General features: G+C 30.0%; 1 protein-coding gene across 7 annotated transcripts; it reads right to left on the reverse strand.

Annotated features, from left to right (window-relative positions):
- Positions 1-65: 65 nt before the first annotated feature.
- On the reverse strand, positions 66-12,581 carry LOC123015186 (FMRFamide receptor). Of its 7 annotated transcripts, none has more exons than XM_044414790.1 (9): positions 12,224-12,578; positions 11,876-11,964; positions 11,245-11,375; positions 8,562-8,737; positions 6,453-7,240; positions 3,941-4,094; positions 3,658-3,887; positions 3,348-3,432; positions 66-246 (listed from the first exon to the last, which is right to left on the reverse strand). In XM_044414790.1, the coding sequence occupies exons 3-8, from the start codon at positions 11,373-11,375 to the stop codon at positions 3,391-3,393; spliced, it is 1,521 nt and encodes a 506-aa protein (XP_044270725.1). In that variant the 5' UTR covers positions 11,876-11,964; positions 12,224-12,578; the 3' UTR covers positions 66-246; positions 3,348-3,390. The 7 variants fall into 7 exon arrangements, with proteins under 7 accessions (XP_044270725.1, XP_044270726.1, XP_044270724.1 ...); XM_044414791.1 differs by lacking the exon at positions 3,348-3,432 and having other exon boundaries at positions 6,453-6,757; positions 7,001-7,240; positions 12,224-12,573; XM_044414789.1 differs by lacking the exon at positions 3,348-3,432 and having other exon boundaries at positions 3,544-3,887; positions 12,224-12,581.
- Positions 12,582-12,931: the final 350 nt, after the last annotated feature.

The raw sequence follows: 12,931 nt of genomic DNA on the forward strand, positions 1-12,931 counted from the left end.
ATTTCTCTAAGATACGCTGATATTTTTCTTATCTCGGAAAGAGAGCGAAGTGATTAGCGATAAAATAACTATAAATATTTTTATTTAACAAAATTAGTAGTGAGTTTATAAGTAGGTACATGTAGTATACATGATAATGAAAAAGTAAACTAATATAGTTTAGAGGTTTATGTCGCTGGATTTTGCTTTGCCGGGAGGCCGAGTCATTAGTGACTTTGATCGAGGAATGCTCGTCAAGCTCTGGGTCTGCAACAAATAAGAAAAATCGATTATATTGCACTTACCGATAGCAAGGGATTATTTTCATTTATCTTAAACATTTTTATTTTTATAACTATTACCCAAAAGTTTACATATTTTAATGATAAAAATGATTGAATGCAAATTAACATCGAGAAAGCAGATGAGCAAGAATGGATAAAATGAAATGTAATTTTTGAAAGTTGTATTAAGTATTCCATATTTGGATTAGTAATTTCGAATATCTTCAAAAAATGTTAACCGGAATATACGTAAGTTTTTATTTTTTCTCTTCACATTTTTTTATGTTTTGTAATAAAATCATGAAAAAGTTGTTTCACAATTTCTCAAGTTTTTCAAGACCAGAAATGGTTTCAAGCATGTTTATTAAAGTGATATGTACGTGGGTGCGTTCTGAAACGTAAGAGAGTGTGAATGCATTAAAATGAGTAACAAACTGATAACTGGTGAAGTTAATGCTATTATAAAGTACTAAAGCAAATATTTTTATTACGCTCTTCTTTATACACCGGTGGCTGTACCTAGTATTGTGTTAATTCCCACTACTGTCTCCACGATTTTTGATTTACTTTACTAAAAGTGAGATAAAAGCTTCTTTATTTATAATTTTCGATGGAGTTCAATAAATTCTTTCTTCGTAAAGTGTCGATACATGCAATAAAAGAAAGCTTAGACTCTTAGAGCGTGGGCGGAAAAAATGCTGTGAATGTAATACATGTGTCTAACGAAAGCGAAAGTTTCCCAGATAATGACCAAAAACCAAGAAATCAATTTATTATGCAAAATAACACAAACAGTTACTTAGAAATTATAAAGATTGTGTTTGAAGTGAAACATTTCAACAACATTTTAAATAATTAACTGTATCTCGTAATGACAAAATATTGTGCAAAATTAAGCCTTTGTTATACACTCAACGGTGATTTTTTTAAGATGAAACTTTGAAATTCTGTTTGTCATATTTTTCTATACTTTTCCTGGGAAAACTTTGACCTAACCTGTATTATTGTTTAAATACTAATTATAAGTCAAATTAATAAATGAATTTTGGTAATTAATAACCCAATTGTTTTGAAAATCTTAAAAAGATTAACTTTATGCATGTGTGCAAATACCCGGGTATTTTGATGGTGCATCGAATACTGACTAGTGCACTAGTGTTTTATTTTAAATAATGCTATTACTAGATTGGTTGACTTTTTCCATAGTGAATATTTACTTAGAAAGTTTAATCACTTTTTTTACAGCAAGGCAAAAACTTATTTCTTATAGTAGTTTTAACGGGGTACTAAACTATGAAGCCATTTCACTCAAAGACTATAAAGTTTTGCAGAAAACTCTTTTTGAGGCTAAATGAAAACATTTTTTCACTGAAGAAAAATACGTCAAAATAATTATGTTTAAAGGCAGCTTTTTACAATGGTCTAAAAAGTAAGCAAAAACTTGCCGTATGCATTTCTATATCAAATCTATTCAGTTTTCACCACAAAAAGAACTAAAATATGTTTAGAAGAAAAATTGTTGTGGGTATCAGGGGTTCGTTAACCCGGCGCATCCACCACTTATGCGGAACTTTCGCTTTAAAAAATTATATCGGGTAAATAAAAAGTATGAAATCAAGCGTTTTTGCATAAATTAATTACTCTACGAAAAAGATAGGTAGTGCAATGTAAAGTACTATAAAAATGTAATCGTTTTTCACGAATAACATTATTCGAAATTTCTTGAAGTTTTCAAGTTTTGCAAAAAAATTTCTTTTAATGTAATCTACTACTATTAAAGAAAAAAAATGATAAAAAATGACCTCTAATTAAATAAAGTTGTTTTTTAACTAGTAGTTTTTTAAACAAATTGTTAAAGTTGCGTTCCGGGCTCATCATGAAGATTTTCTGAAGTGCTTGCAAATTAGTAGGCTCGTTGATTTTTTTTTGCAAAATTCAAAAATTAAAAGGAATTTCGAAAGATTCTACTCTTGAAAAACGATTACATTTTTGTAGTACATACTTTACAATGCATTAATAATTTTTTACGGAAAGTAATTAGCTTATGTAAATACGCTCGGTTCCAAAGCAGTTTTTATTCGCCTGTTACTTTGAAATCAATGGGGACTTAATTATTTCCATTATTATAAAAAATATACAAATGGAGAGCTTAGAAGCCAATCAGTCTAAGTCACAATTTTTCTCAAAATGATTTATGTGGTTCAGATGACACTGTATTGTTAAATCTTTTATTTGGCAATGCACGTAAGGCACTATTTTGAAGTATTATCAATTCTCTTTCAATAAAGATTTTGTTTTTCACCTTTGCAAGCTTTTTTTATACATTTTTTTTAAATGCTCAACTGTCTCATTTTTAACATTTTAAACTGATTGACTTCTGAACCCTTCAAATAACAGATGAAAACCGACAGACATTTTTCTTTCTTATGAAAAATAGTCTATCATAAAACTTGTTGTACAGTTAACAAAGTGCCAGATTGAAATTTCAGTAAGATATGTAGTAAGTATATGAAGTTTTTCAATGTTTTTAAAACTGCGTGTTTTTTTACATTTCAATACATTTCAAAAACACTCCAAAATTCTTTTAAATGTGTTTTTTTTTCGCAACAATATTCGTAACAGAAGTACTTAGACATATTATATTAATATAATATAGATAATAAATAATAAGTTATACATTATGTATAGACATTTCATTTGGCTCTAATTGGGTATTCATGGTTGCCTAGATCAACAATTATAATACTTAGTTAACCACCGTCATAATAATTTTTCTTGAAAACTCTTAATTACGAGTACTATAGCTTTAAAATAGCAACGCAAATTTTTAGAAAATTGTATCTTAAATTTTCTTACAAAAATAAACTTAAATTTTTAAAATAAGGAGTTACTTTAAAAATAAACTTTTGGGTAATTAGAATTTATACTAAGTATTAAGTAAGTTATAATTAGATTAGTAATCACACTTGAACAGTTGTATTTGTTTAAAATAATTAAATTTTTGTTATCGACTATAATTAATATAAGTATGGATATGGAAAAGAACTTGCTACTGTTTGCTGTTTGCATTCCGTTGTTACTTACTTATAAGCACAAATTATTAGCACACAAACGGTCCATTTGAGCATCACAAAGCCGAATAATGGATTCGCTCGAGGGTCTTACCTTTCTAAAAAAAAGTACGGTTAGCTAGGCGATTTTAGGCTTACATTCCTTATTAGAGCTGTTAGTCACTGTTACTAAAGCCTAATAATTCAATATTTGAATTATAAAAATTTACCAATATGGGAGAACGGAAAAAGCCGTAACATGTAAACTTCCGCTTCGTTCAAATCTTTATGCACAAGTTGTAGGTATTTACATATTTGCCTTTATTAAAGAAATAGATAGTTACCTCCAAATTTCTTGGAGTGTGATATTCGGAAGCGTTCCTTCTGAAACCATTGTTACATGAGGTGTATCTCGTTCTAGTATCCGTTAAGATTAACGTGTCTTGTCTGTTTTTTTTGCGGCCACAGAATAACGTTCTAAACGTAGTTCTGTACTTTTTCGACAAAATGCAATACATAATAAAATTCGTAGCCGCATTTATGTTTACGAGAAAGTTAAAAATGTTGCCTAAAGCTGGAAAAAAACTATAGTTATACAGGATCTAAGCGCTATTCAAGAGGAATTACCCCGGTGGATGTTCTCCGTGGCCAAGTCTTCTGCTTCGTAGAAGTTGCTGTAGATCAGGAAGGAAGCAGTCGGCGTTTGGCAGATTAAAAATAGAAACACTACGCCAATTAACATGACCGTTATGCGGTTTTCATTCGACATCGAAACTGTTTCCTGCAATAAAAACCAAATTTATTCGGTATACCGGCAATCGGTGAGTAATTGTTTATGAAAATGTACGTAGTACGTAGTAACGCGCAGTAAATATCTAAGAAGGGCCAAAGAACCGTTAATTTCTGTGGCCAATGCCTTCTAAAAATGTTATTCGTTAAGAGAAAATGTAAGCTCCATTTGTTCTCTGTAATTTTTAAATTAAATTGCATACAAACAAAATTAAAAAGAATAAAAAAAAGGGATGCCTTAATATTTACTTATTGGAATTGTTAGAAAGAGTGGATTTACTAAAGCAACAGTTTTCTGTAACTATAAAAACTTGTTTTCCAATTTTCTACAGAGCATTTCCGGTATAATAGTTTTCCACAATTTTTAGGTAGGTGTAAAACTTGAATAGGCTGGTTAAATGTTTTCATTTTAAGTTCTAGCTCTATTGTATTAAAATATAATAATAATAAAATAAAATAATTAAAGTTTCACTTGCATCGTGGTTGCATCTTACTATCTATTCCACACATACATACAAACGTTTAAAAAATCATAGTCTACGATTAATTAACAACTCCACAATTTTATTTGGGTCTATAAAGTACTTTCTAAAATATATCTTGCGCCAGAACTCGCGCCACAGAGAAAATTTTTAAGTAAGGTAAGATACCAGGAACACGGAAAAAATGTTTAAAAAATTCTATCTGTCAAAAAATTTTGACATTTATTTTTTGACATTTGCCATTTTTTTTATGTGTATTTAATGATACTGATGATCTTGTATATCCTTTTTTACAATTATTTAGTAAAGGTACAAAAATGTGGCCAATAAAAGCCACAAATAACATTGAGCAGAGTTACAATTTAGGATACAGCTTAATTGTTTCCTCTTTTAATAGCCTATAGCAAAAAAACTTGAAAAATTATTTTTCCAACAGAAATAAATAGAGTCAAAGTGCAAAATTAAACCCTCATAACTCCGAAATTTTTATAGATAAAATTTTTTTAACATTTTTTCCATGTTCCTGGGATCTCACCATTTTTCTCTGGGGCACGAGTTCTGGCGCACCTGTATATTTTTCGTATTGTTGAAATTTATCTTTCATGCATACCACTGAAAGGTCTCTTTTATATAGGGTGTGTCAGAACTCGCGCCCCAGAGAAAAATTCTATCTGTCAAAAAATTTTAACAATCATTTTTTGACATTTAATTTTTGATGTTTGCATTTTTAAATGTCTGTTTAATGATACTGATGATCTTTTATATGTTTTTTTATAAGTATCTAGGAAAGGTACATAAACTGTGCCAATAAAAACCACAAATAACATTAAACAGAGTTACAATTTAGCATACAGTTTCTTTGTTTCCTCTTCTAATAGCCTGTAGCAAACAAACTTGAAAAATTATTCTTCCAACAAAAATAAATAGTCAAAGTGCAAAATTAAAACTCTCATAACTTCAAAATTTTTATAGATAGAATTTTTTTAACATTTTTTCCATATTCCTGGTATCTTACCTTACAACACATTTTTCCCTGGGGCCCGAGTTCTGGCGCACCCTGTATACTTATGTCAATCATATCCATCATAAATTATTTTTGTACGTGTCTAATTATTTATATTTCATGTGTAATAATTTTTTTAGTAAATAAAACGTGTTTAATTCTACGGTAATTATTAATATATTTGAATAAGTAATTTAAGATCTTTCTTGTTGAATTTTGAGCTAATCACAATAACTTATCTGACGTACTTATTACGTATTTAGCTATTATTAAAAAATACAGGGTCTCTTCGTTAAAACTTTTTTCGGTATTACTAACGTCATTATGAATGATGTATTTTTGTAAATATAAAAAGCTGCAGACTCCGAAAAAGTCACCCACTGTTAAAAATAGTATAATATGTTATTATCAGTAAAAGTGACGAAGCTGAAAGTTTTTTATCTGAGCATTGTAATAAAAAGCTGTATCCAAAAATGAGGCGTTTGGAATTAGAAGGGCCTATCCCACAAAATTTATAAACTCAGTTTTACTCTCAGACCAACTGCTTATTATTTGAATTTTCAGTAAAACACAGGCCTAACGTTTAAAACAATTAAAAATAAACAGTAAAGTGACTGGATTCCAAACAAAAGAGAATTTTAAAAGAAAAAATTTTAATTTTTATTAAGATTTCGCCTAATGTTTGTTAGGCCACTTTAATTCGCAACGCCTCAAATGTAAAGAAACGATGAATATTTTATTTAAAACGACATCTTTGTGTTACATCTAACTCGATTTTGAGTTTTAAAAAAAACATCAATTTATCAATTTAATTGTTTGTTTGGATAGCTTGTATAATATACTTTTAGAAAATTTTCTTCCTTACCTGTGAGTTGGTCATTTTCCTCCTCCGACTCTGCGACTTGTAAACAGCGTGAACCAGAAAGCAGTTGAAGGTGGCGATGAGAATCAGAGGTATAAGAGCGAAGCACAATGCGGGAAACCACGAAATAAATATCTTGTAATTCTTGTTTTTGCCTAGATTAGTTAGCACCGTGCTAACCGTGAATTTCTTCAAACAACAGGTGTCATTGTCGGAAGTGTCATTTGTTATCAATTTACCCGTGGGCACTAAATTGGCATGTTCAGTCCGGTCCTTTGACACTTCACTGTTATTGTTAACGCTTCCTTCTATAAGATTAGTATTAATTTTTTTGGGCCTGGTTTTGTTAAACATTTGGACTGGGACGTAGATGATATGAGGATGAGACGTGCAATTGGCAGGGAGAAGTTTGTTGATGGCCGGTTCTAAACTAGTGTAGATCTCTTTAATTAGCTTTTCGTTAGAATCATCACTTTCATGAGTTTTGAGATTGCTCACGACTATGTTATGATTCGGCAGATGATGGAAAGTGATATTTTGGAAACATTTACCGGGGACGTGTTGTCTATTTTTTAACTCTTCTTGCGTGCAGTTGCGGATGCACTTTTCCTTCATCGCTAACTCGTACTCGAACGTCGTCGACAGAGTAGACAGTATGCAGAAAATCGTGATTCCTGTTATGATGATTTTTGCTCTATTCTCGGTGCACAGCACTTTACCCTTAATTGGATGGCAAACTGCTATGTACCGTTCTAAAGTGAAAGATACCGTCAACCATACTGATGCGTTACCTAAAAATACCGATTCGATTTTTAGACATGTTAGAAATCGTTGTTTCGTGCATTAGTCACTAAAACGATGTACGTCAAAGCCATTTTCGTAATATTACACTTCATTAGTATTGTGTAAAAGCCAAACCTGGCACTCACCCAGGCGTTTTACTCAAATAAAATTTTCCAGCGACAGCTGATAGAAAGTGTTTGTACGGATCATAGTCACGACTGTCATGCTCATGAAGAATATGTTCTTATTACGTGGATTTCTAAAATAGAGCCAACATCGAAAGAATTCTACTTCAGACATTTAAAAGATGTGTAAATGACAATTTTGAATAAACCTCCGTAACCAAAATTTTTAACTAAGTTTATTATGGTTTATTCAATTTTTAACTTTGTTTTTTTTAATTTTTAAAGAAACTCAAAGTGCAATTTATATCGGAAAACACATTCAACTTACTATGATTATTTAGAGTTCTTTACTTACACTTAAATGTTTGTCCTAAAGCTTTTGCCAATTTTTTATTGTACTTTTATTTTTCTAATACATACCTACTATTATTACTACAACAATTATTCTGGCTTTGTTTATATTTTCCAATAAAAAGTAGTATTTTTACAATAGTTTTTAAACTTAGTACTAAAATATTATTATCACACAAAAGCAACTTATTACTTATCAGTAATCATCTTATTGCTCTAATCAATTAGTGATGGTTCCAAAAAATTTTTTAATAAATAATGAGTTCGATTTAATTTTTACTTATCTGTTCCAGAATGTAGGCCCGTAATCTCGTAATTTTCTGTCACCGTTTTTAAATTTTATTCACATTTATTCACTTTGCGTTTCATGAAAATATTACAGACAAAAAAAGTGTACAAATTAAATCTTCCACGGAAATATACTCGAACTAAAAGTATGTAAATATTTTTTCACGAAGATTTTTATTATCTATAGTCATTGTGTGATGATGTCAGATGAGGTTATTGGAACATAATTAAAAAACATGTTCCAGACTAAATAAAATAGACGCGGTACCAAAATTTTACAACGATGGAATAATTAATTTTGTTGTACTCGTGCTTAGTTTAATAATTTTGAACACAAAATCAACTGTAGATATGATAATAAAGAATGTAAAAAATTGTTCTCTTCTTGTTTAAACTTTCTGAACTGATTTGAATTAAAAAATCACTGTGGTACTTACATGAAAAAAAGTATAAAATGTCACCTTGACTGTACATCGCTATTCTGTAAAATTTCATTACCCAGGGCAATAACTGAGCGAAATTAATTTCAAATAACAATCATGTGGGTGTATAGTGTTTTGCTTACTTGCAGCGTCACACAGCCAGTGAGTCAATCCAAAAAACCTCCAAAAAAGTTCATACTTTCTGTCATTGATGTTGTCGTAGACAGCGAATGACAACACGAAGACGAACAATAAATAAATAATGTCAGCAACTGCAAGGGCAGTGAGGTAGATATTCGTCGAGCACCTCATACGTTTCCTGAAATAAAATCAATAAATTAATTTTCACATATTCTAATATTATTATTATTATTCTAATTTGTTTATTTATTACATTATCGCAACGTTAAGCAAATTTTAATCTTTTTAACCTCGGTAACCATCAATGCTTTTAGTGAAGATGCGTTTTCTGTCATTAGACGCTAAATTAGATAAACACGTTTTACTTGGAAAAAATATTTGTTCCCGTTGATGTACATACATGAAAAGCTATAAAAATTTAAACCAGTGGCAAACTGAATTAAGCACGACATTTACATGCTTCGTAATATATTAACTTAAACAACTCATTTGAGCAGAAATAAAAAATAGATACCTAGTTTAAAATAAACATTTTTACTTTCACTCTAAAATTTGCCAAGAAATATTTATACTTGGCATTTTCCAAAATTTGATCGTTCCGGCATAATGATTTACTATTTTTATAATGTTATATAAGTCTGAATTTTTCAGATTTAGAAAATCAAGGTTTCATAAAGAGTTTTAAAAATAAGAAGCCAAAATGTTTGATGCATGATTGAACAATTATTTTTGTTCCAGTACGAGTTTTGTAAAGACACATCACTTATCATTTTTGTTGTTCGTCGTATTGTAGTTATAAAAAATTAAAAATAAAAAAGGCCATCAAGAACCCCTTCAATAACAAAAATTCCATTTTTTTAAATTGATATTCAAAAAATAAAATATTGCATGTAAAATTCATTTAGGATAAATGAGAGACATTTCATGGAGGAATAATGCCTAAAATCATTTTGGCCACTGACAAGAGATTCATTTTGTGAAAATAAATAATATTTTTTAACATATAAGTGATATATCCGGTGTGTATATTCGAATAATTATACTGGTAACTGACGTTTGGCACAATATACCTAAATGTGTTTTGATCCAGCATTATTATAACGTTTATTTTTAGAATGTTGTGAAAAATAGTGGAAACCTTTGAATATAAAGGATGGTAAAATCAAACCTTTTGCAAACAAATACAATATTCGTAGCTCTAAAGTGTTGGAATACTGTTTCATAATTAGAAAATTACAAATTTTTAATATAAATTATGTAAATTTTGGTGGAGGTGCCGGTTTTTTGTGCCACCTTTGAATATAGAAAATTCAGCTCCATTTTTTCACTTTTTATTTATGCAATAATTTACTTTATAATTGTAAGTACTTCTTTTAAATTTAATGTGATTATAACAGTAGCCTAATTAACCAAACAAATGTGACCATTTTATAGATTTGGCACAGTTTCGACAATATAGGCCGTTTAATTTTATAATAAATTAAGATTATTGATAATAAATTTTATAAATCCTTGTAATTTGAAGCCAATGTAGCAAAATAACTTTAATTACATTGACATAAAAAAGCAGCTGTTAAAGCAGACGTATAGGGTAAAAAATGGACCATTTGGTCCAGGTATCATGCGTAAAAAATTTAGTAACTTAACAAAATTGTTTTATAATGTGTGAAACTTTTCCAAGACTTTATTTATAATTTCGTTAATTAAAAAACACTTAGTATTAGCGAATTGTATGAACCAAAGTTGCTGTTTTATTTAATTCAAATTTAAAAAGAAACATGATGACAACAATGTATTAAAAATATGATAATGTACTCATCTTTCAGCGGTTATTCCGTCAACCACTAAAATGTCTGTTGTGACGTCTTAAGTTATTTACAAACATTGTTGATTATCAAGTTGCGTTTGTGATTCTGCAATGATTGTTGATTCCATAGATTTTTATTTACTAACGGCTTAAACAGATATATTTAACTTATCGCTACTTAATAATGAACATTTCAATGATTTTCTTTTCAGCACTGTTTTCAGGACAATTGCCACCAGACTGTTGTCGACTCTATTTACAGAATTTAAATAGTGTCCATAAGTTATGCTCAGCCACTTGCAAATTGTAAATGGCGAGATTTGGATCGGTTCCCGGGATGTTAAAAGTTTGCACTGCTATCAATAACTTTCTAGGTTTTACTGTTTTCACACTATTTTTTATTTTCGTGTTTCCATTGCTATACTTACTTCCGATTGTTAATGAAAAATTCTTTATCACAGCTATTAGGAAGTGTGTAATTATTTCTAATACTGCGAGTTAGTTTCAAACACAAAGAGTTTGCCACGATTTTCCAATAATTGACGTTTTATTATTGTCGTAAAAATTAAATCTTTTGATAACATGCAATTACAATCACTTATGGATCATAAGTTGACGCATTGGGAACAATAATTATTGTAAAAATTTTGCAAAATATTCAACAAGCTTTACAAATATACCTAATGATTATTTTATGTGAAAGAATTCAGATTTATAGCAAATTTTATGTGTACTTAAAGTTCGAATTTAGGAAGTCTACACAGCGAAATGTAAGTTTCTAATTGTTATTTATTGTTACGTTCTGGGGTTAATGAGTTTTCCAAAACCCATAAAACAATTAATGTTACTTTTAAAGATAACAGAGACAAAAGGCTCACCTTGTAAGCACCATGACGGTCACTGTGTTTCCCCCAACTCCTATGCACACCACAATGGGCACAAACACCCTCTGAATCCAAAATCTGGTAGATTTTAGAAACATCACAGAAGGGTCTTCACTTTCATCCATCTACAAAATTTGTATTGAGAACGGTTTTTAGCCGGGGTTGTAAACGAAGTGCAGTTACTAAAATTAAATCAGCTCCATTCTCAATGTTTACAATCCTCAAAACAAATCATTTTAAAGACTATTTATTTTTCGGTCGATTTCCAGATCTAGAATGACCTGTTTTTGCAGGAAATGCACCTGTTCAATCAAACAAAATTAGCTCTTTGGAATTGAAATGATTTTATTTGCGCGGAATGCATACCAATTTTGAAATGTGAGATCTATCTGAACAAGAAATGATTGTTTACGTGCCATAAAGTTAGAATTGATTTGGACTGCGATCAAACAGAATTTAAATTGATTTATTTAGGCCTTATACACTTCGAGTCAGTACCGGAGTAGAGTACCAATTTTATTTTCATGTTTCCACGTGCATGAGTGATTCAAAAGTGCGATAAGAGGTGCTATTATTTCTCAATTAAGAAACAAAATAGCCTTGCATAAGTGATAATTGTACTTACTTTATGTTTATAATTATAATTCTTTTATTGGAACACCAAAACTTTTTAAATGTGGAAACATCGCTGACTCGAGTACCATCGTTCTGATTCTGAAACTGAACAATGTAATTTTTTGGAACCCGTTTCTTGCAAAATTTTCTTATTTTCCCCCGCATATTTTCTTAATAGGAAAACTGAGGTTCGTTAGGTAAGCACTCCCATTTCCCGATTTTCACTAGGTAATCTCTTATTACTGCTATAGTGATATAGTACCCACGCTTTAATAATAAATGTCGTAAATCGTGGGTCGAAAAATGACATTTTTGCAAGATCATTGTAACGAGTTTTAATTGTTAGATATTACTGTACCTTCACTTTTTTCTCACTGAAACTTCTACCGCACACATTATGAATGAATAGAGTTTAAATAAAATCAAACACTGATCACGTTCAAGTCACAACTGACGAGGTGTCATTGTTATTGTCACTATCATAGCTTAGGGAGTCATAAGCTCACAAGTTCCGAGTCACAACTGAAGGAACAACATTGAGCATGCTGTAACTTGGACAGTCAGAGACAATTTAAATTTAGCCCAATGCTGAATTATTATTGGACTACCTCTGGTGATTTCCTATTCCAATCTCATTAGTACAAAAATGAAGAGTTTATCATGTTGCTTTATGCACTAAAACTTTGTGTAAATATTTAACATTTCCTTGGCACTAACATCTAATGCGAGATTTGCTATAAACAAATACACCTTGATTCGAATGATTTTATTGAAAAATCGCGCTGATAAAACTTTGTTTCAGACGAGAAATTTACAAAGCGGAAAAATGAAAATACAAGTGACTCTAATAAATGTTACGTAATTATTGTTATTGTGTTCGCAAATGGATAAGTGCACCACTTATTTCTTTAAAAGGAATTACAAACACTTGAGTTAATAAACAAGAGTATTTACCCACCTTTCCTGGATATCATTATTCGAAGTAAATTAATTTATTGTTTAAGCGCTATTAAAATAATATTTAAAATTTCGTTATTGCTCAATTAATTTTACAAGCTAATTAGTA

This window comes from Tribolium madens, unplaced genomic scaffold, assembly GCF_015345945.1.
Source record: "Tribolium madens isolate multiple individuals breed KSU strain unplaced genomic scaffold, Tmad_KSU_1.1 Scaffold_97;HRSCAF=244;Tcas5.2_LG3a, whole genome shotgun sequence".
NCBI classification, from domain to species: Eukaryota; Metazoa; Arthropoda; class Insecta; order Coleoptera; family Tenebrionidae; genus Tribolium; species Tribolium madens.

Coding starts and splice junctions, on each gene's coding strand:
- LOC123015186 (XM_044414787.1), bottom strand. CDS start 11,375: ATGGATGAAAGTGAAGACCCTTCTGTGATGTTTCTAAAATCTACCAGA. Junction 7,241..8,561: donor CTGGCTGTGTGACGCTGCAA/GTAAGCAAAACA, acceptor CGGTATTTTTAG/GTAACGCATCAGTATGGTTG. Junction 3,888..3,940: donor CACGGAGAACATCCACCGGG/GTAATTCCTCTT, acceptor GTTTTTTTCCAG/CTTTAGGCAACATTTTTAAC.